General features: G+C 38.9%; 1 protein-coding gene across 1 annotated transcript in view; it reads left to right on the forward strand.

The window, feature by feature from the left end:
* Positions 1–3,388: 3,388 nt before the first annotated feature.
* The window catches only part of tmem135 (transmembrane protein 135), a 28,936-nt gene continuing 11,466 nt past the window's right edge, over positions 3,389–20,858 (forward strand). The window contains exons 1-9 of the mRNA XM_061739215.1: positions 3,389–3,550; positions 7,830–7,957; positions 9,656–9,748; positions 10,811–10,844; positions 10,942–11,007; positions 12,888–12,934; positions 13,021–13,062; positions 14,477–14,632; positions 14,728–14,797. Coding sequence (XP_061595199.1) covers positions 3,413–3,550; positions 7,830–7,957; positions 9,656–9,748; positions 10,811–10,844; positions 10,942–11,007; positions 12,888–12,934; positions 13,021–13,062; positions 14,477–14,632; positions 14,728–14,797 — 774 coding nt within the window. The 5' untranslated portion in view covers positions 3,389–3,412. The remainder of the gene's footprint in view (positions 3,551–7,829; positions 7,958–9,655; positions 9,749–10,810; positions 10,845–10,941; positions 11,008–12,887; positions 12,935–13,020; positions 13,063–14,476; positions 14,633–14,727; positions 14,798–20,858) is intronic.

Genomic DNA, 20,858 nt, shown 5'->3' on the forward strand with positions numbered 1-20,858 from the left:
TGGTTACAGTAGTGCATAGTTTTAGTTCATTTTCTAAATGATTCCATAGCTGGACCCCCTTTATTGATACACAGTTGCTTTTAGTATTGGTCCGTACACCCATTTTCTTAAAAATACATTTCAATTTCAATTTTATTTATTTGGTAAGGAGGGACAGTGCACATCATTATGCATTTACAAAATAAAAGCAGATGCACCCAAATGTAGCCTATTGGCTAATTCCCATTGGCAGTCCCCCCGGCATGACCCCCTAAGTGGATATTTTGTGGATATTTTGACTCCCTAACTTCAAACAGCTCCTGCATGCAGGGTGGGAGTATATTATTGTGTGCCTTGTACATGATTACAACTGTATTAATGTCCACTAGGTCCTCCAATTTTTGTTTAACCCTCTCTTGGTGTATTTTTTTAGTTCATATAGCTGAGCTGGAGTCAGAACGGGGTGCTGTTGGCTCTTCACCGTCTTCCAGTTCAGCCCAGTTCAGCCCAGTTCAGCCCAGTCCAGCCCAGTTCAGCCCAGTTCAACCCAGTTCAGCCCAGTTGCTCTCCTAACTCCAACAATGGGATGTTGCTATTTTAGGAAGGACAGCCTCTGCTTGCCTGCTCCGGTCACCCTGATGTCACCAGACGGCGTCTCGGTGCGTCATAGACACTGTCGCTGTTTTACCAGGAGCTCCCAGCAGCACTACCGGCCACCGTTGTGGGAGGGATGCTGGCACTGATTCATCAATTTCCCTCGGGATAGATAAAGCATCTTTGAATCTGTGAAAAATTGGATAAATAAACTTCTGTCAAACAGACTCCTGCCTCCATCGTATCAATGAATCTGTGTACTACTGAGTTTTGACTTCTGGGTGAAAGTTGAACATCATATTAAACTCATGTAGCTCATCCTTGGAATTATCTTTATTTTATTTTTAAAGAGGTTTGATATCAGCCTGTTGCAGAGGGGTTTAACCGCTGTCAGCATTACTTACCCTAGCTCTGTCTGTGTGTGTGTTTAAATATCATACTGCACATCCGGTTGAGGAACTAGATTCAGGGTGAAAGGTGAGATACTAGTGTGAACAGCCTGTTAAACACGTGGTTTTTGTAGCAGGCTAAACAAAACCTCAAACACTCATATTGCCTTCAAACCTTTTATTTTTATATAATTTTTTGCATAAGTAATGAAGTTAAGCTGCAGGTTTACAGACCAGGGGCCTCATTTATAAAAGAGTGTGTAGGATTCATACTAAAAGTGCACGTGCGCCCAAAAGCCGAAAATGGCGTGCGCACAAAAAAATCCTGATTTTTAAAACCGTGTGCACGAACTTTATAAATCACATTCCACCTGGAAAGTTGCGCAGGTGAATTTGCCTCATATCCCGCCCTCTACACGCCCACTTCATACCATAAATGGGCAATGCAAACTACACGATGACTGTATTTGCATATAAATGAGCCTGCTGAGCATGCGCAGCGGCTTCCTGCAGTCTGTTCCTGCTGCGTCAGGATGAATGAGACGTGTCGAGCAACCGTGCCACTAAATTTCACGGAGACTGAGATGGAGATGTTGTGGATGAGGTGGAGGACAGGAAAACCACATTATTTAGTGGTCACAGTAGTGGCATCACTAACAAAAATAAAGTGAGTGAGTGGCAGCATGTCGTTGCTGCTGTAAACGCGGTGAGTGCCACGGACAGATCTGTTGAAGAAAAATAAGAAGTGGTGTGATTTGAAGGTGCAGGCCAAGAGGTACGGAGCCCCTGAAGGGACACAGATTTTTTTTATATATATAATGAGTTTTACGTGCGCGCGTGAAACCTTTAAGGCTGATTTATGGTTCCACGTTACACCAACGCATACCCTACGGCGTAGGCTCTGCGTCGTTTTAACGCGGAACCATAATTTAGGTTTCACGCGCGCGTAAAACTCATTATATATATAAAAAAAATCTGAGTCCCTTTAGGGGCTCCGTAGAGTGGCCCGGCACTCATTTGTTCTGTCCTCAGTCACTCTCCAGTTGGAAGCGGTGGGTGAGGAGGAGGTTCCTGGCACGGCATGTCCTGGGACCTCATTTATAAAGACCCCTTGGCCTTTTTATACTGCACCCTTATGGATTAAATTTAAGAAGGCCAGCATCCATAAATTACAGGTTGCGTACAACGATTGTCTGCGTATTTTGCTTGGGAAACCAAGATGGTCTTGTGGAAGTGAACTCTTTTGTAAAGTACAAGTTATCACTTTTCATGCTTTTTTGAGGCGATTGATGTTCAAATTCATATGTCGACTTAATAGCTCTTGTAATGCCATTATTATGATGTTAACCAACCCAGTCCTCAGTGCTGTAAGATAACAGTCTGCTATGTGGAAACACTGGTATGACTGTCTTTTTTAAATATTGTTGTATGTTTGTTTGTCTTTTTTTAATGGACCTGAGTCTAAATAAATGAAGGATAAATTAATAATAATAATAATAATAATAATAATAATAATAATAATAATAATAATAATAATAATAATAATAATAATCAGAAACAGAATCAGAAAAGGGTTTATTGCCAAGTTGTTAGACACACACAAGGAATTTGTTGTGGTGATTGGTGCAATACAATACAAATATAAAAGCAACTATATAAGAGATAAAATGTATAAACAGAAATGTACAATATGAGGTGCCAGATATGAGTCTGTACAAAGGTGACCTAGGATGTGCGTTAATGTAACGCATAAGGTCAGGATTGGAGTCTTTACATTAATGTAACATAGAGTGGGATGGGGGGGCAGTCTGTGGTAGACGGGGGAGAGGGGGGACCGGAGCCTTGTTGATGAGGACAGCTGCAGACGGGAAAAAACTGTTTTTGTGGCGTGAGGTTTTGGTCCTGATGGACCGCAGCCTCCTGCCAGAGGGAAGAGTCTGGAACAGTTTGTGTCCGGGTTGGGAGGGGTCTGCTGCAATCTTTCCTGCACGCTTCCTGCTAATAAAATTAATAATAATAATAATAATAATAACAATGATAATAATAATAATAATGTAACTATAATAACATTAATAACAATGATAATTCAATTATTATTATTATTATTAATAATAATAATAATAATAATAATAATAATAATAATAATAATAATAACATACTTTTATTATTATTAATAATAATAATAATAATATATTATTTTAATAATAATATAATAATAATAATAATAATAATAATAATAATAATAATAATAATAATAATAATAATAATGATATTAATAAACCAACAAAGCCGTTATAAACACAAAACTGTCATTAAATACAGACACAAATATCTCGGGAACTAGAGACGTGTGGAGGAGGCGCCTCCCCGTGAGCGCGCTGCGCGCCCCCGCCTCCCCGTGAGCGCGCTGCGCGCCCCCTCCTCCTCAGTCCGGTCCCGGTTATTCCGTCATGGCGGCTCTCAGCAAGCTGCCGCACAACTGCTACGAGATCGGCCACACCTGGGACCCGTCCTGCCTGCAGGCCGCCCTGGACGTGACGAAGAGCGCTCTGGAGGTTTCCCTGAAGATCTACGCTCCTCTTTACCTGGTGACAAGTTTATAACTGTATTTATGTGTTAATAACAGCCATGCAGGGACTGAGATAGCTCCTGCAAAGCCTGATTCATGGTTCCGCGTTACACCGACGCAGAACATACGGCGTGGTGCGCGTCGCCGCGTACCCTACGCCGTAGGCTACGGCGTAGCTTACGCCGTAGGTTCTGCAAATCAGCCTTTAGCCGCCGAGGCTAGTGCAGTCAAACCTGGTAAACATTAGCCACAACCAGGGGCCAAAGTTCATGCAAAGCACGGGTTTCTGCAGCAGAAAGTCAAGGAAAACCTTTTCACCAACTGACATTTGAGTCTGAAGTCATTATGGGTGATTTTTCGTGTCTGTTTTTGTCAGTGATGGAAACTTTTGCAGGTTTGCTTTAACCTGCAGTGACTTTTCAGAGTCCTGACCTACAAAACAGCCTCTTTATTAACCTGTTTTACAAGAAAAAGTTGCACTTGGGACACCAAGACTCTGCAACAGACTCTAAGTCTTAGTTTTATATCTCCTGAAAGTATAAAGTGGAGAGAAGTTTGTATTTATATTGTGTGGCATCAGAGCAAATTACTGCAGCAATAACATTTTGAAGTATTATGAAGTATCTTTATGAATTGTGTGTTAATACAGCTGAAAAAAGTTGTATTTGGGAGACCAAGACTCTGCAACAGAGCTCTAAGTCTTAGTTTCTGCAGGTTTACAAGGTGTTTAATATCTTATGAGATAAGTTTATCTTGTGTAGCATCAGAGCAAATTACTGCAGCAATATAAAATCTGCAGCAATATCAAATCAGATGAGCTTGATTATGAATTATCTTTATGAATTGTGTATTAATACAGCTGAAATTCTGCCTGTCAGATTTAGCTGTTGCAATAAAAACATGTAAAAGTGCCTCATCGGCTGACTGTGTTGCTGTATCTGCAGAAAATCAAGGAAAACCATTTCACCAACTGACATTTTAGCCTGAAGTCATTACGGCTGATTTTTCGTGTCTGTTTTTGTCAGTGATGCAAACTTTTGCAGGTTTGCTTTAACCTGCAGTGACCTTTCAGAGTCCTGACCTACAAAACAGCCTCTTTATTAACCTGTCAAAGAATAAATAGTTGGATTTGGGACACTGAAACTCTGCAACAGAGCTATGAGTCTTAGTTTCTTCAGGTTTACTAGATGTTTAATATCTTCTGAAAGTATAAAGTGGAGAGAAGTTTTTATTAATCTTGTGTGGCATCAGAATAAATTACTGCAATATCAAATCAGATGAGCTTGATTATAAATTGTGTGTTAATACAACTGAAATCCTGCCTGTCAGATTTAGGTGTTGCAATAAAAACATGTAAAACTGCCTCATCGACTGACTCTGCAGAAAATCAAGGAAAACCATTTCACCAACTGACATTTTAGCCTGAAGTCATTACGACTTATTTTTCGTGTCTGTTTTTGTCAGTGATGGAAACTTTTGCAGGTTTGCTTTAACCTGCAGTGACTTTTCAGTGTCCTGACCTACAAAACAGCCTCTTTATTAACCTGTTTTACAAGAAAAAGTTGGATTTGGGACACCAAAACTCTGCAACAGAGCTCTAAGTCTTAGTTTCTTCAGGTTTACAAGATGTTTAATATCTCCTGAAAGTGTAAAGTGGAGAGAAGTTTCTATTAATCTTGTGTGGCATCAGAATAAATTACTGCAATATCAAATCAGATGAGCTTGATTAAAAAGCTGGATTTGGGACACTGAAACAGATTTAGCTGTTGCAATAAAACGTGTAAAAGTGCTTCATCAGCGGACTGTGCTGCTGTATCTGCAGAAATGACCCCGGCCTTGGGACCCGGCTCTCCCTGTGGGTGCATGTGTCAGAGCAACAGTCATGTTTGAACATTTTATTTAAGTTACGTTATACCTTAACTCATGCAGGCATTTCGCATCTGACGGGGTTATTCAGATTCAGATTCAGAAAACTTTATTTATCCCCGAGGGGCAATTGCAAGACAATTGAGCAGCAAGACGTTGAAAATATCAAATAGAATAAGAAATAAAATAGAATAAAATGAACAGGGCATGTCTCGTTATGTACAAAAAATATATAAATATACGAATGTCAAAAAAATGTTACAATAGAGTGACTGTAGTGGTATAAATAAAAGTATAAAGTGTCAGTGTAAAGTGTAAATATATGTTTTGAACCTGAATTTGACTTGACTTGAACCTGCAGTTTGGTGAACCTTGCCCTAGATTCATCCGTTGGTTGGCACCGTAGCCCGAATCCCTGCAGCACGAGCCCTGGCACGGCCGGCTCCTCTGACAACCAACAGGTGTTTACAATGAATAACTCCGAACTATAAATGCATCGGCCAGTAGTAAAGTAGCTGTCAAAGTGCCACACGCTCCTCCTGCTGTTGCATCCTCCAAGCGTCTAGTCCAGGAGTCGGCAACCCAAAATGTTGAAAGAGCCGTATTGGACCAAAAAACAAATATGTCTGGAGCCGCAAAACATGAAAAGTCTTGTATAAGCCTTAGAATGAAGGCAACACATGCTGCATGTATCTGTATTAGTTATAACTGGGGGAAGATTTTTTTTTTCCATTATGCACTTCGAGAAAAAAGTCGAAATGTCGAGAAAAAAGTCGAAATGTCAAGATTAATGTTGAAGTAAAATCTTGATAAAAAAGTCGAAATGATGAGAAAAAGTCGAAAGGTCGAGAAAAAGTGGAAATGTCGAGAAAAAGTGTAAATGTCAAGAAAAAAGTCCAAAGGTCGAGAAAAAAGTTGATATGTCAAGATTAATGTTGAAGTAAAATCTTGATTAAAAAAGTCGAAATGTCAAGAAAAAAGTGGAAATGTCAAGAAAAAAGTGGAAATGTCAAGAAAAAAGTCGAAAGGTCGAGAAAAAGTGGAAAGGTCGAGAAAAAAGTTGATATGTCAATATTAATGTTGAAGTACAATCTTGATAAAAAAGTCGGAAAAAAAAGTCGAAATGTCGAGAAAAAAAGTCAAAATCTTGAGAAAAAAGTTGCAATGTCGAGAAAAATGTCAAAATTTTGAGAAAAAAATCAAAATGTCGAGAATAAAAAGGAAGAAAAAGAAAAAAAGGAAAAAAAGAAAAAAAAGGTCAAACGTTTTTTAAAAAGCTCCAGGGGCTGAAGAGCCGCATGCGGCTCTAGAGCCGCGGGTTGCCGACCCCTGGTCTAGTCTGACCGTGTTGGACGATCTGATTAAATGTAAAACATGGTCCAGGGTTAAAGGAAGCTCTAGCGGTGCCAGAGCTGTTTAGTAATTTGTGATGCCCTGTATGGACCGCTCATTGGTCAGCTCATGATGGGATACATTCCTGCAACATACTAGACTTGTAGACGAGACCGGCTAAACCGAGACCAAGACCAGTTCAGCTCAAGACCAAAAAGAAACCTAGTTATTTCATCATTTGTGTAAGTTGTAGAACATCAGCTCCATCCTGGTTCAGCTAGTTTCCATATGAGCTTGTTTTCAACTGCAGCACAATAACAGAGAAGTGGATGATGATGTTGAACTCACTAGAAATTCTCAGAAAGACTCAGAAAAGGAATGGATAGTAAATGTTACTGATTTAAATTGGACTGAATTTGGAGATGAAACCTGAATTTTAAATATTACTGATATCAGAATCAGCTTTATTCGCCAAGTATGATCATGCCAGACTGGGAATTTGACTCCGGTTATTTCACTCACTGAACCCAGATTTAAATAGTAGCAACAGCAAATAGACAAAAGTGGCTCTTAATAACATATATACAAGCAGTATGAGGTAGAAACTGTTATTGTTACAGCATATGATTGTGGTTTTTAATAATTATTTTTATTATACACACAATTATCGACTTGAACTTGCATTATTTACATTATTGCATTATTGTAGAACAGATTACACTGTATATCAGCATCACTGAAATGGACCTGATGCTTAATCAATCACAATGATATGCAAATATTATTCATATATTTATTCAAATAAGGCTGTTATAAACACAAAACTGTAATTAAATACAGACACATGCAGATGCACCAAAACATTTAATCAAATGCTAAATAAAAATAGTTTACAAAACTGTACATTAACAAGAGGAAGAACTGCTGATACCAGATTCTGTCACCTTGGTGTGAAACGGACTCTCAATTATCCGAGTCCGAGACCCAGAGACCCGAGACCGAAACAAGACCAGGAGAACAAAAAAGTGTTCTGAGACCAAGACCGGTCTGGAGAACTACAAGTCTCCAACCTGCTAACAGATCTCACCTCTGTGTTGCAGATAGCGGCGCTTCTGCGGAGAAGGAAGAAAGATTACTATTTAAAGAGGATTGTTCCGGAGATCCTGTGGTCGTCCTCTTTCCTCACCGCCAATGGAGGCCTGTACATCGTTTTCTTCTGTGTTCTCAGGTCAGTTTGTCCAAGAGATGTGGGAAAAAAATGATGCATGCTGGTCGAACGTTTGGTGACCTGAAAACTAGTTCATCCATTACACCAGGGCTGGGGATCGATTCAAATGTCAAGATTTGATTTGATTTGATCCGATTCTGATATTGATTTGAGTTAGTGTTATTAAAACTGTTAAAACTGTTTTTTGAGCTGTTGCATGAATTATATGACTGTAGTTCTGCAACATATTAATACTAGTATTATATTGAGATTCAACAGCAAGTATTGGCAGCTAATGATGCTGTAAGGACCAATCACCTCCCAGAATGCTGATAGAACTGCTTTCAGAAACATCGTGGGTCAGAATCAAACAGATCCAGGGAGGAAACAGAAACGGATGAAATCGGTTTTATTTTTTCCCACATTCCGTTTACATTTTTTCCATTTTCGTACTATTTCGGTTTTTTATTTTGGTATTTAGCATTTTATGCAAATGCAACCCCAAAAAAGTATATAAAGTAATGAAAAATAGACCATTTATGCAATTATAACTGAAAACTTCAATGTTTTCATACCTTTAAACATATTTAAAGGCAAAAACATGGCACCAGTTATTCTTGTGTCCAACAAAACATTCCTTTTTTGGGCAAAAACAAAAAAAATACCAAAAGTTGTAATGTAATGATGAAAAAAAAATCGATCTTTAGACATACGAATCGATTTTAGGAATTAATATGAGAATCAATTTTAGAATCGGAAAATCGATTTATTTTTTTTTCAATACAGGCCTACATTACACCAATTGGGATTTGATTTCTTTTGTATACCACCAGTTCTATGTACAAATAAAAGGAACCATTACTGTGCCAGTATGAAAGAGACAACAATCAATGCACTTTTACTGCAGGGGGGAGCTTATTCAGCGGACAAATCTAAGCAGAACCTGGAGCTGTCTGGTTCATCATGAGTCTCAGTTTGATCTAGTCGTGTTTAAGACGATCTGGGAAACTCTGGCTCAAAGCTCATTATCGTCTGTGTTTCTCCTCCTGAGACGACTGCTAAGTTGAGAGGGTAAAATGGCTTAAGTCATTAGTTTGGCTTCTTAACCTGCCTTTCTGCTGACTCAGCAAGTATAACTTAAAAGGAACAGAGATCTTTAAAAAACAAGATTCAGAACTAAATTGATGGAACGTTGTGTTTCTGTGAAAGGAATCAGTTTATGGAACAATCTAAACAAAGAAATCAAAGAATCCAAATCAAACATTACATTCAAAAGAACAATTAAAGCCAGTATGTTAAGGAAATATAATGAAATATGTTAATTATGTTTGATTGACATCCCCATCGTCATGATAGGTATAAACATAGTTTGTTGTTGTTGAATGGTATTAACTGAATTGTAACTTGGGAACTAAAAAAGGAATGTGTCTGTCTGTGTCGGCCGGCAGATATTTTATTTAATTTTTTTTGTTTACTTTGTTGTTGTTTTTTAATTTACGTTCTTTGTAAATTGATTTCTTGGAAAAAGGGGCAGATTAAATAAGATTCTTCTTCTTTCTGCTCCCTTTCATTCAGAATTTAGGAACGTTTGTGTTCATATTAAATTGTTTGTTGTTTTATTTTATCAATGAATGAAATAAAGAATAAATAAATAAAACTCAGAGGTGTTGTAATGACCCCCCCCCCGTATCTGAGAGATATTTAACCTTTCTGTCCCAGGAAACTCTTGGGGGGGTTCAACTCCTGGTCTCCGGGGTTCGGGGCGGCGCTGCCGGCCTCCTACATCGCCATCCTCCTGGAGCGGAAGAGCAGGTGGGAGTCTGTCTGTCTGTCTTTCTGCTGTAGTATAGTGTAGTGCCAAGTAAAACATAGGAGACGACCTGTAGTTTTGGGGGGTACTGAGGTGTTTCAGGTTTAGGACTGCAACGATTCGTCAACGTTGTCGACAAAAATTGATAATCAAAATAGTCGACAATGAATTCCATTGTCCACAATTGTCGCCAGACGTGTTTTTCCAACGGAGTGAGGCGTCTCACTTCAATACAATCTCTGCCGAGAGTCGCGCAGCACGATAGCGTCTCAGCAGCTGCAGGTAATAAAAGTTCAAAAGTTTGGGAGCATTTTAGCCTCGATACGGCGAATAAAAAGATACTTGCAAGGTTTGCAAAGCCGACGTTGCTTTTCACTGGAGCACGTCGGTAATGCATTTGAAGAGAAAGCACGTCGGAGTGCTGAACGAAACGGACTCTCCTTGGTAAGATATTAAGCCTATTTACATTTGTTAAATTAATTTGTTTCATTCGTTAACTTTGTTTATTTCATGTTATTTATTAGTATTATTTGAGCCACTCACAGCTACTCTCGTTGCTTTAACCTCAATCACATAATTGATGCAGCGCGAAAGGCGAAAAAGCTTGTGTGATGATGACGATGATGGATTTGAATCTAACTTTCAGTCAGGTGTCTATGAACTGTCAATTATTCATCAAACTCCACAATGATCATGTTAACATTAAATCAGACAGATTTGTCTGAACATTTCTCTTGCGGGACGGGAGAAGACACTAAATCAATGCATCTCTATTATTGTGTGCCGTGCAGCATGAATTCTCAGTTTTGCGGGCGGGAGCAGGATGAAGAAAACAGTCCCACTATATCAGGGCTGTAGTGCCATCTTTCTGGTGTTTATTATCATTTGCCACATAATTAAAGCAACCTCATACTAAATTTAAAAATTAGTCGACTAATGGTTTCAATAGTCGTTGACTAGTCTTCTATTAAAATAGTCGTGAGTTGCAGCCCTATTCAGGTTACCAGCTTTCATTGGATCTGCACTTTGTTCTGACTGAGAATCTGCTTCCTGTTCCTCACCAGGAGAGGGCTGCTGACCATATACATGGCAAACCTGGTGAGCTGCTGCCTTCTTCATTTGCAAATGCATTTCTTCCATCTGCACCTGAACATCTGCTTTTGACGGGTTAGTAACTGCTTCCTGTCGCCGTCAGGCCAGCGAGACGCTGTTCCGGATGGCTGTGACGCGAGGATTCATCAAACCCATCAGAAACGGCGAGGTGAGTCACCGAGAGGCCGTCGTCTCTTATCAGGAAGCTGTGACCGTTTCATCAGCTGCAGGAGGATTTCAGAGTCGTGGTAGACGGCTGCCGAGTCGTGCATCCATGTAACGGTAACCCTTTCTTTTACAGTACAGTAATAACCAGGTAATACCAAATTACACTGTAATTACCTAGTAGTACCTTGTATTTACAAGGTAATTACATGATAACTACCGGGTAATTTACCCAGTAAGTACTAGGTAATTATTACGTATTTTCTTGTACCATGTAATTATGTGTATTTACCATGTAATTACATGGTAATTGTACAAATACAAATACCCTTTTCATGTCACACGACCCCTATATGGCCTTTGTGCACCACAAGGGGTGCACGCACGTGGAATTTTTTCAATCTTATTTGTTATTTATTGTCTAATTATGTCTTGCTGCTTTTAATGTCAATGTAAAGCATTTTGAATTACCTTGTGTTGAATTGTGCTATATAAATACATTTGCCTTGCCTTGCCTATAATCTACAAATACCAGGTAATATTATGGAAACACTTTCACTTTCACTTTAATTAATGGGTAAATATCAGGTAATTATTTCTGTATTTAATGAGGAAGTACCAGGTAATATTATGGAAACAACACACGCTTTCTTTTACAGTCCAGTTTCACTTTAATTACTGAGTAAAAGCCAGGTAAACATGTCTGTGCTTATTGGGTAAATACTTAGGAAATAGAATTACTGGGCAAGTAACTACAAGGTAAGTACCTGCCAATTGCCAGGTAAAACATGGTAACTATCAGGTTAATTACAAGGTCAATAGAGTCATTTACACCCTCGGGGGTACATGCACCAATCCATTGATAATACATAAATCAATAATGAATGGGTAAATACCCGGTAGTTATCCATGAAATGTATAGTAAATACAAGGTAACTACATGGTCATTGAAGTGTAATTAGCTGGTAACTACCTCAAATATAGGTTATAATTTCCTGGTAGTTTGCAGAAAAATACTTAGTAATTACCTGGTACTTATAAATAATTCATGTAATTTCAGAGTAATTACATGGTAAATTGACTGGTAGTTACCAATATTAACCTAGTAAATACCTGTAATTTCTAGTGATGCACCAAAATGAAAATTTGTGGCTGAAACCGAAAATAATAATAAACACTTGGCCGAATACCGAACATGGTTCTTCAGCAGTTTTTCATTTATTTTGCCAATTTTTTCACCATTGCATAAATCAAATACATTTGATTTAGGCATGCTTTTCAAAGAAAAAAATCTTTTACAAAATTACAAGGTAGAAAATATTTATTGAACATAAAAAAAGTAAAAATATTTAATTTCCCAGCATTACGTTGTTTTGGTTCCACCTCCTGGTGAATGTTAGGTAAAATTCTTATGGCGTTAGTTTTTGGTTGGCCAATTAATTGTTCGTTTTTTTCCCACTTATTCCACCGAACACCGAAAGTGTTTTTTTGCCATTTTCGGCCAAACAATTTCGGTTACCGAACAATCGGTGCATCACTAGTAATTTCCCTCATAGTTCCCATCTAATGTCTTTGTAATTACCTAGTAATGTTTAGTTTAAACAACCAGGTATTTACCATGTAATTACATGGTAAATACACATAATTACATGGTACAAGAAAATACGTAATAATTACCTAGTACTTACTGGGTAAATTACCCGGTAGTTACCATGTAATTACCTTGTAAATACAAGGTACTACTAGGTAATTACAGTGTAATTACCATGGTATTACCTGGTTATTACTGTACTGTAAAAGAAAGGGTTACCCATGTAACTCCAGAGGAGCATCATGGGAAGTCCTGCTTGTCCGCTGACGTGTCTCTCACTCTCGTTTCACCAGGTGCTCCTGTTCTGCATAACCTCGTCGCTCTTCATGTTCCTCTTCAGGTCAGAGCCGTTGCCGTGGTTACAGAGCAGCCTCCACATGTTTAACAGCCAGGACTGAGAGTTAAGAGTTTTCTTGTGTATTTCAGGAGTAACAACGGTCTCAAGGGCTTTGCCTTTTCTGCGTTAAAGTAAGTGAACCTTGTTTATATATATAGATTTTTTAATCTCTTTTTATTTAACATAAAACAGAGTTACATTTTAGGCTTAAGACACAGATTTTATTTTTTCTTCCCTTTTTTACATTTCCAATTACCCCCCCACCCCTCACAACCTCTGTATGTTTTCCCATATACTCAATCAGTAATAAAACATTAGTGAGTCATTTATATACACATATACATCTTACACCAAAGAAGGGGAGACAAAAATAATAGTTATAATGACAAATAAAAATACTACCGTTAAAGAGTAAAAAAAAAACGATAACAAATGTATATGCATATATTTACATATTCCTACCATGCTTTACTTCTGGAGGTTTTACCCTCAGGGACTCTCAGGAAGTTTCTTGAGCTTTTCAAAATATTTTATTAATGGATTCCAAATATTATATAAACGGTCATTGGATATTTTTTATATATATATATATATATATATATATATATATATATATATATATATATATATATATATATATATATATATAAAATGCAGGACTGTCACAGAAAATTAGAATATTGTGATAAATTTATTTATTTTTCTGTAATGCAATTAAAAAAACTAAAATGTCATACATTCTGGATTCATTACAAATCAACTTAAATATTGTAAGCCTTTTAATTGAATATTTTAATATTGCTGATTATGGCTTACAGTTTAAGATTCCCAGAATATTCTAATTTTTTGAGATAGGATATTTGAGTTTTCTTAAGCTGTAAACCATGATCAGCAATATTAAAATAATAAAAGGCTTGCAATATTTCAGTTGATTTGTAATGAATCCAGAATATATGACATTTTAGTTTTTGTAATTGCATTACAGAAAATAAAGAACTTTATCACAATATTCAAATTTTTTAAAATGTATTTGATTTCAAAGGGTCAGACAATAGAGAATTAAAGGACATGTTCTCCCCTTGTGAACCTTGTTTATATTAAAGTCTGAGAGTAGACTGGTAGTAGGGCTGTGCGATTAATCGATTTTAAATCTAAATCGGATTTATTAATCAAGACGATGTTAAAAAAAGGAAAATCGGAAAATGGATTTTCCTTTTTTACAGCTGGCTGCATTACAGACGGAGCTCGTCTAGTCATCTTTGTTTGGTCAAGAAAATTGTAAATGTTGTCACTTTACTAAACTCAAGGAGGATTTACAGTATCTTTCAATTGCACTTCATTCCCAATAGGGAAATTTGTTTGCTATTTTTCTTTAAAAATAAAGATAAAATATTTGAAACAATTTATTCCATTGTCTTTTGTAGTTTTACCAAAAAAATCAAAATCGAAAAAATCGGGTTTTCAGAGAAAAAAAATCGGGATTTTATTTTTGTCCAAAATCACCCAGCCCTAACTGGTAGTTATTGATGATCCGTTCTGCCGCAGATTCATCATCGGTAAAGAAGAGCTCCCCTCTCATTCCGCTGACCCTGCCGGCCCCCGCCCCCCCGAGTCCAGAGCAGCCGTGGAGCCGGACAGTTCTCACCAAAGATCCAGGAGGAGGAACCTGGTGGCCTACACGAAGGGGCTGCTGGAATCAGTGTAAGAAGAAACGCTTTCCTGCACCAAACCAGAGCTGCTGGGTCCGGGTTCCGGGTACTGATCCCCCTTTTTTCTTCTTTAAACTTAAAATCCAGATGCCGACACGGTCCAAGACACAGATGCTGTAAACATTACCAGGACAACTGCATTTCCTACTGTGTCAAAGTGAGTTATTTATGTTCCTTTTGTGTGGTTCTGTTGCATAAACACGTAGCTGCTGGGAATGGGCGATATTTTACCGTTCACGATAAAAGAAGATAAGATAAGAAAGAAAGAAAGAAAGAAAGAAAGAAAGAAAGAAAGAAAGAAAGAAAGAAAGAAAGAAAGAAAGAAAGAAAGAAAGAAAGAAAGAAAGAAAGAAAGAAAGAAAGAAAGAAAGAAAGAAAGAAAGAAAGAAAGAAGGAAAGAAATGAGCCTGAAAGAAAGAAAGAAAGAAAGAAAGAAGGAAAGAAATGAGCCAGAAAGAAGGAAAGAAAGAAAGAAAGAAAGAAAGAAAGAAATGAATGAGCCTGAAAGAAAGAAGGAAAGAAAGAAAGAAAGAAAGAAATGAGCCTGAAAGAAAGAAAGAAAGAAAGAGAGAAAGAAAGAAAGAAATGAGCCTGAAAGAAAGAAAGAAAGAGAAAGAAAGAAAGAAATGAGCCTGAAAGAAAGAAAGAAAGAAAGAAAGAAAGAAATGAGCCTGAAAGAAAGAAAGAAAGAAATGAGCCTGAAAGAAAGAAAGAAAGAAAGAAAGAAAGAAAGAAAGAAAGAAATGAGCCTGAAAGAAAGAAAGAAAGAAAGAAAGAAAGAAAGAAAGAAAGAAAGAAAGAAAGAAAGAAAGAAAGAAAGAAAGAAAGAAAGAAAGAAAGAAAGAAAGAAAGAAAGAAAGAAAGAAAGAAAGAAAGAAAGAAATGAGCCTGAAAGAAAGAAAGAAAGAAAGAAAGAAAGAAAGAAAGAAATGAGCCTGAAAGAAAGAAAGAAAGAAAGAAAGAAAGAAAGAAAGAAAGAAAGAAAGAAAGAAAGAAAGAAAGAAAGAAAGAAAGAAAGAAAGAAAGAAAGAAAGAAAGAAAGAAAGAAATGAGCCTGAAAGAAAGAAAGAAAGAAAGAAAGAAAGAAAGAAAGAAAGAAAGAAAGAAAGAAAGAAATGAGCCTGAAAGAAAGAAAGAAAGAAATGAGCCAGAAAGAAAGAAAGAAAGAAAGAAAGGAAAAAAGGAAAGAAATGAGCCTGAAAGAAGGAAAGAAAGAAAGAAAGAAAGAAAGAAATGAGCCTGAAAGAAAGAAAGAAAGAGAAAGAAAGAAAGAAAGAAAGAAAGAAAGAAATGAGCCTGAAAGAAAGAAAGAAAGAAAGAAAGAAAGAAAGAAATGAGAAAGAAAGAAAGAAAGAAAGAAAGAAAGAAAGAAAGAAAGAAAGAAATGAGCCAGAAAGAAAGAAAGAAAGAAAGAAAGAAAGAAAGAAATGAGCCTGAAAGAAAGAAAGAAAGAGAAAGAAAGAAAGAAAGAAAGAAAGAAAGAAAGAAAGAAATGAGCCTGAAAGAAAGAAAGAAAGAAAGAAAGAAAGAAAGAAATGAGAAAGAAAGAAAGAAAGAAAGAAAGAAAGAAAGAAAGAAAGAAAGAAATGAGCCAGAAAGAAAGAAAGAAAGAAAGAAAGAAAGAAAGAAAGAAAGAAAGAAAGAAAGAAAGAAAAAAAGAAAGAAAGAAATGAGCCTGAAAGAAAGAAAGAAAGAAATGAGCCAGAAAGAAAGAAAGAAAGGAAAAAAGGAAAGAAATGAGCCAGAAAGAAAGAAGGAAAGAAAGAAAGAAAGAAAGAAAGAAAGAGAAAGAAAGAAAGAAAGAAATGAGCCTGAAAGAAAGAAAGAAAGAGAAAGAAAGAAAGAAAGAAAGAAAGAAAGAAATGAGCCTGAAAGAAAGAAAGAAAGAAAGAAAGAAAGAAAGAAAGAAAGAAAGAAAGAAATGAGCCTGAAAGAAAGAAAGAAAGAAATGAGCCTGAAAGAAAGAAAGAAAGAAAGAAAGAAAGAAAGAAAGAAAGAAAGAAAGAAAGAAATGAGCCTGAAAGAAAGAAAGAAAGAAAGAAAGAAAGAAAGAAAGAAAGAAAGAAAGAAATGAGCCTGAAAGAAAGAAAGAAAGAAAGAAAGAAAGAAAGAAAGAAAGAAAGAAATGAGCCTGAAAGAAAGAAAGAAAGAAATGAGCCAGAAAGAAAGAAAGAAAGAAAGAAAGAAAGAAATGAGCCTGAAAGAAAGAAAGAAAGAGAAAGAAAGAAAGAAAGAAAGAAAGAAAGAAATGAGCCTGAAAGAAGGAAAGAAAGAAAGAAAGAAAGAAAGAAATGAGCCTGAAAGAAAGAAAGAAAGAGAAAGAAAGAAAGAAAGAAAGAAAGAAAGAAATGAGCCTGAAAGAAAGAAAGAAAGAAAGAAAGAAAGAAAGAAATGAGAAAGAAAGAAAGAAAGAAAGAAAGAAAGAAAGAAAGAAATGAGCCAGAAAGAAAGAAAGAAAGAAAGAAAGAAAGAAAGAAATGAGCCTGAAAGAAAGAAAGAAAGAGAAAGAAAGAAAGAAAGAAAGAAAGACCTTTTTGACCTTTAAGCACCACTTTATTGGTCAATTTTTGCTTACAAAACATACAACATCTTAAAAAAACACAGAACTATTAGCCTAAAAAACATACCTTGTTTGTATGTGTGTGTGTGTGTATGTGTGTGTGTGTGTGTGTGTGTGTGTGTGTGTGTGTGTGTGTTAAAACCTGAGAGTGAGAACTTCATCCACCACACTGCACAGTACACTTCCAGCACCCCAAATACAGACAAACTCCTGCAGATTGGACACCATTTTAAAATATATAAATTCTGTCCTTATCCGTGCAGCCACCAAACCTCTAAACATTAAGTCAACATCTGTAGATCCTGTCTCTTTTGTTTTGTTCCTCCTTGTGAGCCATACAGCCATTTTGGCCTGGCCTAATAGAAAATTGACAAGGCAGATGTTCCTCCGGTGTGCTGCAGAGTACCTAGGACCAAAGATAAACAGCCTATCATCCAAAACCTGTCCCAAACCACCTAACCATCGCCGCAGCAGAGCAAAGAGGGGAACCAATCTGGGGCATGAGAGCCAAAGGTGCTGCAACGTTTCCTCACCCTGGCAGAAAACACAATGACTCCCTGCTCTAGGATCTACATGTGCCACATATCTGTTTGTGGCCACGGCCCCATGCACCACCCTCCACTGGAGATCCGCACAGCGTTTCTCTATGGGAGGTTTGTACAGGGACCTCCAGCTGCCTCTGGGAGAAGACCCAGGCGCCAACACACCAGACCACCTCGACTCCCGGACACCAGCCAAAGATGTTCTGTTGAGAACCTTCACAGTCACTGTAGACAGACTCTTCTTGGACGCTTCAGAGAAGGCTGACAGTTCCGGTGTATGAAAAGACAGTAGAGTTCCACCTTCCTCCTCCTGCTCCTCCACTGCAGCGCTGATGGACAGTGGTGGAAACTCAGCCGACAATAGTGCTCGATCTTCCACAGCACTGCTCCCCAACGCCTCCCGAAAAAGACCAGGAAGACCATCCCGCACTTCTTCCACCAGCTTTCCCAGCAGGCGCAGAGACTGAAGGCCAGTTTCATGACTCAGCCTGGCTGCAGTCTTCCACTTTCCTGCTGTCCTCAGATCCGCTATCTTCGTCATCCCTGCTGTTGTTAGGACTCTCCGTAGATTAGCAGACCCAAGTATCCTGCTCCGTACAAGTGGGTTATGGAATAATGGTTCTTCTTCCACACTCCCATACACCTGAGCACAGTCTCTCTTAGGTCTTAGGACCGTTTTCCAGGCACGGAGGACAGACTGATAGAAGACAGAGGTCCGTGACACATCCATGCCAGCAAAGTCCAGGAGAAACAGATGTTTATCGTAGTTCAAGCTCTCCACTCTGCGTAGCAGTACGGAGGCAGTCTCAGTCCAGAGCTGCTGCTTATGATAAAGAAACCGCTGGGCTGTTTGAAGGCGAAAAGATGTTATTCTACTGCGCAGGTCGACCAATCCCTGGCCTCCCTCTGACACAGGTAGAAACAGCACCGCAGCTCTGGTCCAGTGGTATCCTCCCCAGAAAAAGTCCACCAATCTGCGCTGTATGTCTTTTATCAATGCTCCTGGAGGTTCCACAACCATAAACCGGTGCCAAAGCATCGAGGCAGCCAAGTTGTTGACGACCAAGACCCTCCCCCTATAAGACAGAAGGGGCTGGACCCAAGTCCATCGAGACAATCGGGCACTGATTTTCTCAATTAGACCCTCCCAATTCCTATTCCGGAAAGTCTCGTTCCCCAGGAAAACTCCCAGACACTTCATCCCCTCTTTGCTCCACTGCAGCCCAGCTGGCAAAGTTGGCTGCTCTTTGTTGTTCCACTCTCCCAGCAGTAAACCCTCACATTTAGACCAGTTGACCTTTGCAGAAGAAGACTCTTCATACAGCGCCAATTTTTTTTTAAGGACTTGGATGTCGTTTGGTCCAGTTACCAGCACAGTGACATCATCAGCATATGCGGATAGGCTAACTGGAATGTTGTTATCTTCTGCAAAGGTCAACCCCCCAAGGCCCTGCCTAAGGTGACTCAGTAGAGGTTCAATCGCCAGAGCGTAGAGCATCCCAGAGAGGGGACATCCCTGCCTAATACCCCTCTGGACAGGGACAGGTCTGCTGAGTCCTCCGCCCACCTTCAACAGTACGGTTGCTCCTGAGTATAAAAGCTTGATCCAGGACACATATTTTTCCCCAAACCCGAAAGTGCCAAGTGTTTTAAATAAATACGAGTGGTCAACTCTATCAAAAGCCTTTTCTTGGTCGATGGAAAAGAGACCGACATCCAGCTGCTGGAACCTGGAAAGGTCAATAATGTCCCTCAGCAGGAACAGGTTGTCCTTAATTGTTCGTCCAGGAATACAGTATGTTTGGCTGAAGTGCACAATACTGTCCATGCAGTCTTTCAGCCTGTTGGAGAGGCATTTTGCAATGATCTTGTAGTCAGTGCACAGTAGCGAAACAGGCCTCCAGTTCTTCAGTAGGCCAAGATCTCCTTTCTTGGGTAGCAGGGTCAGGACTGCTCTTGTGCAGCTCAGAGGCAGATTTCCAGAGTCCAGACAGTACTGAACAACTTCAGCAAAGTCAGTCCCCACCAGGCTCCAGAAGCGCTTATAGAACTCCGATGGAAGACCATCGATCCCAGACGACCGACCACAGTTGAGCTGCTGGACCGCTGCTGACACCTCGTCGAAGGTGATAGTGTTCTCCAGCGAGGCAGCCATCCCTTCATCCAGCTGGGGTAGTCCCTCTAGGAGCCTAGCCATGGAATCTGAATTACAGCTACCAGCACTGAAAAGATTGGTGTAAAAATCTATGGCCAGCTTCCTCATTCCTGCTGGATCAGCTGTTACAGACCCATCAGGAAGCCTAAGATGCATCATCTGGTTGTTCTCTCTAACTTTCTTCTCTAATTTAAAGAAGAACCGAGTTGGAGCATCTATCTCTTTGATCGTGGTCATCCGAGTTCTTATCAGAGCGCCCTTTGCCTTTTCATGCAAAAATCTACCCAATGAGTTCTTTCTGCCTTCTAGAGTCCTGTTATTGCCGTCTGCCCCATTAATTACTCCGTCTTCCAGTAACCTGATCTCTTTTTCTAGGTCTTCAATGGAGTGTCGCTCTACAGCTCCTGCATTTGACGCGTACTGTTGACAAAAACACCTGATCTGTGCTTTCCCAACCTCCCACCACTGTGCCAAACTATTAAAAGAATCTTTTTCCAGCCTCCATCGACTCCAGAAGTCAGAGAAAGACTGGCAGAAGGCCTCATCCTCAGTTAACCTTACATTAAAATGCCAGTAGGGGCAGCGCTGGCGGGGAGTCAGTAGTGAGATGTCTGATGTCACTAGGTGATGATCTGAAAAACCAACTGGTGATATTATGGACTTAATTAGCCTGTTGTTATACGTTTGGTTTATATAGATCCTGTCCAATCTGGCAGCCTTTACACTCCCTTCGGTCACCTTCACCCACGTATACTGTCTGACTGACGGATTAAACTTCCTCCAGACATCTGTGAGGTCGTTTTCTGCCACCACACTGTTCAGAAAGGAACCTGATGCTGGATGAGACTCTGCTGTGTTCCTGTCTACTGACGGATGTGTGGTGCAGTTCCAGTCTCCTCCGACCACTATGACAGATCTACTATTAAACTGTTTCAGTTTGTCATTTAGTCGACGAAACAGT

The sequence above is a fragment of the Cololabis saira genome, chromosome 14 (genome assembly GCF_033807715.1).
Source record: "Cololabis saira isolate AMF1-May2022 chromosome 14, fColSai1.1, whole genome shotgun sequence".
Lineage (NCBI taxonomy): Eukaryota > Metazoa > Chordata > Actinopteri > Beloniformes > Belonidae > Cololabis > Cololabis saira.